The sequence below is a fragment of the Nothoprocta perdicaria genome, unplaced genomic scaffold (genome assembly GCF_003342845.1).
Source record: "Nothoprocta perdicaria isolate Ctin4 unplaced genomic scaffold, notPer1 scaffold_76, whole genome shotgun sequence".
Taxonomy (NCBI): Eukaryota; Metazoa; Chordata; class Aves; order Tinamiformes; family Tinamidae; genus Nothoprocta; species Nothoprocta perdicaria.
Window position 1 is genome coordinate 1,136,428 of NW_020456043.1, and position 2,975 is coordinate 1,139,402.

The 2,975-nt window shown below is 61.2% G+C and overlaps 1 protein-coding gene across 1 annotated transcript; it reads left to right on the forward strand.

The window, feature by feature from the left end:
• The first annotated feature begins 333 nt into the window (after nucleotides 1-333).
• Nucleotides 334-2,568, forward strand: BMP4 (bone morphogenetic protein 4). The gene is made up of 2 exons (XM_026051521.1): nucleotides 334-704; nucleotides 1,525-2,568. The coding sequence occupies exons 1-2, from the start codon at nucleotides 335-337 to the stop codon at nucleotides 2,364-2,366; spliced, it is 1,212 nt and encodes a 403-aa protein (XP_025907306.1). The 5' UTR covers nucleotide 334; the 3' UTR covers nucleotides 2,367-2,568.
• The last annotated feature ends 407 nt before the right edge of the window (nucleotides 2,569-2,975 follow it).

The following is a 2,975-nucleotide window of genomic DNA, read 5'->3' on the forward strand; positions in this document are numbered from 1 at the left end:
CTTTTTTTCCGCTCTTTTTAAAATTACTTTATTAAGTTTTTTTCTCCAGCCCCCGGCGGCGGGACGCGAACTCGCGGCCTCGCCGCTGCCGGGCGCCCCTTCCTCGCCCATGGGGGCCGCGATGCCCCCGGGAGCGGCCCGGGCGCGGGGCTGCGGGCGGCCGGTCCCTGCCCCGGGCACGCGCCCGCCGCCGAGCTGCGCCCCGCTGCCTTGGGCCACCCTATTGCTCTTAAATTCCCTCGGCAGACGGAGGAGGAGGAGGAGGGAGGGGGCTGCTTTTCATCCTGACTTTCCTTGTTGTTTGTTGTTGCGTTTTTTGCACCCCAGAGACACCATGATTCCTGGTAACCGAATGCTGATGGTCATCCTACTATGCCAAGTCCTGCTAGGAGGTACTAACCATGCTAGCCTGATCCCCGAGCCCGGCAGGAAGAAAGTCGCAGAGCTCCAGGGACAAGCCGGATCCGGACGCCGCTCTGCCCAAAGCCATGAACTCTTGCGGGGTTTCGAAACGACTCTGCTCCAGATGTTCGGGCTGCGAAGGCGGCCTCAGCCCAGCAAGTCCGCCGTCATTCCTGGTTACATGCTGGATCTCTATCGGCTCCAGTCCGGAGAGGAGGAGGAAAGCCTCCAGGAGATTAGCCTGCAGTACCCGGAGCGCTCGACCAGCCGGGCGAACACCGTGAGGAGCTTCCACCATGAAGGTCAGTGATGGGAGGAGGTGAATTCCCAGGAGCCGGGGGCGTTTTGGCGTGGCGGGAGGCTCGCGATCGCATGAGGAGCGCGACGTGCCCGGCCCTACATTTATGGGAGGAAAACCGCCTCCTCCRCCCCGAGCCCGCTCGGAGCGGGTGACAGGCGCGCTGCGCCCCTTTTATTTATTTATTTTATTTGAATTTTTTCAGCATCCCGGGCTTAACCCGAGCTCGACCATATTTTTGAGGRGCTTTTGCTGCTGTTGACAAGAGCCAGTTTGCGTCGGTCCCCTCGGCCACGGGGTCGCTCCCGGGCTTCGTGCGGCCTCCCGGGCTCGGATGCAGGAGCAGGGCAGCCTCTCGCCCCTGGGGTGCTGCGTTCGGGCCAGCCGAGCGGTCGCTGCTGCTTTAGCTCCTTAAAAGAAAAAAAAAATGGGGGGGGGGATGGAACTACTTGAATTTAATACTTACAGCTGTGTGTTTATAAGGTTTATTCAATAGGCCCTTGTAATCCGATCCAAATGTTTCCTAGCGGATGTTTCTTTTCCAAAGTAAATCTGAATTATTAATCCGGCCGCATCATTACTGCGCTGGAATTCGCCTCTCTTTCTGCCCCGGCCCCCCGCGGGCGAGGAGGCAGCTCGGGGCTGCGCGGCGCGGAGGGGACGGCCGCGTGCCCGGGAAAGGGGCCATCCCGGCCGGCATCCCGCGGCGCCGGGAGGGATGCGCCGGGCAGGTGTGCGCGGCCGGCGTCCCCAGGCTCACGCGCTCTTTCTCTCCGCACCATTTCCCCCCCCCCCCTCTCCCTGCATCCACCTCCGCGCTCCAGAGCACCTGGAGACGGTGCCGGGCCCCAGCGAGGCGCCGCGGATCCGCTTCGTCTTCAACCTCAGCAGCGTGCCCGACAACGAGGTGATCTCGTCGGCGGAGCTGCGGCTCTTCCGCGAGCAGGTGGAGGAGGCGAGCGGCGCCTGGGAGAGGGGCTTCCACCGCATCAACATCTACGAGGTGATGAAGCCGCTGTCGGAGCGCGCGCAGGCCATTACGCGCCTCTTGGACACRCGGCTGGTGCACCACAACGTGACGCGCTGGGAGACGTTCGACGTGAGCCCGGCCGTGATCCGGTGGACCAAGGACAAGCAGCCGAACCACGGGCTGGTGATCGAGGTGACCCACCTCCACCACGCACAGACTCATCAGGGCAAACACGTCAGGATTAGCCGATCTTTACCTCAAGGGCGCGGGGACTGGGCTCAGCTCCGGCCGCTCCTGGTCACTTTTGGGCACGACGGGCGAGGCCACGCGCTGACGCGCCGGGCCCGCCGCAGCCCCAAGCACCAGCGTTCGCGCAAGAACAAAAAAAACTGCCGCCGCCACGCGCTCTATGTGGATTTCAGCGACGTGGGCTGGAACGACTGGATCGTGGCGCCGCCGGGCTACCAGGCGTTTTACTGCCACGGCGACTGCCCCTTCCCCCTGGCCGACCACCTCAACTCCACCAACCACGCCATCGTGCAGACGCTCGTCAACTCCGTCAACTCCAGCATCCCCAAGGCGTGCTGCGTGCCCACGGAGCTCAGCGCCATCTCCATGCTCTACCTGGATGAGTATGACAAGGTGGTCCTGAAAAACTACCAGGAGATGGTGGTGGAGGGGTGCGGGTGCCGCTGACCCCCTTCCCCACCGCCCTCTCCCCCAGCTCCTCCTTCTCTCCCTTTTCTCCTTCCCCCCTCCGCCCGCTTGCTATAGCTGGACTCTTCTCTAAACTAAATGTTCACCTTGACCTTATTTATGACTTTATGTGCAAATGTGTTTTTTTGACAATAATGATCATATATTTTGACAAAATATATTTATAACTACATATTAAAAGGAAAAAAATAAAATGAGTCATTATTTTAAAGGTAAGCGCTTTGGATGTCTCACCTCTCCGGAGCTGCCGACGCTGCGTCCGCGTCCTGGAGTGTCCGCTTCCCTCCCTGCCTCCCTCCCTTCTCCCCCTGCATCCGCTTTCCCTCCCCACTCTCTTTTTTTYCCCCCCCCTTCCTCCCCCAAGGTTTTGCCAATCCGAGTGTCTCTGTTTGTCGCCGAGGTGCCGGGACGCCGCGTGCCGGGTCGCGCCACGCGGGAGACGAGGCTCCCGGGACACTCAATGTGGCGGTGCCGGAGCCGCCCTCGCTCGCCCAGCCCGGCCGCTTCCAAAGCCACCCACCAAAAATGCATTTGAAAAGCAGGCGCAGGTTTCCCCSAGGGCTTTATGCTAAACCCGCGGCGTTTTAT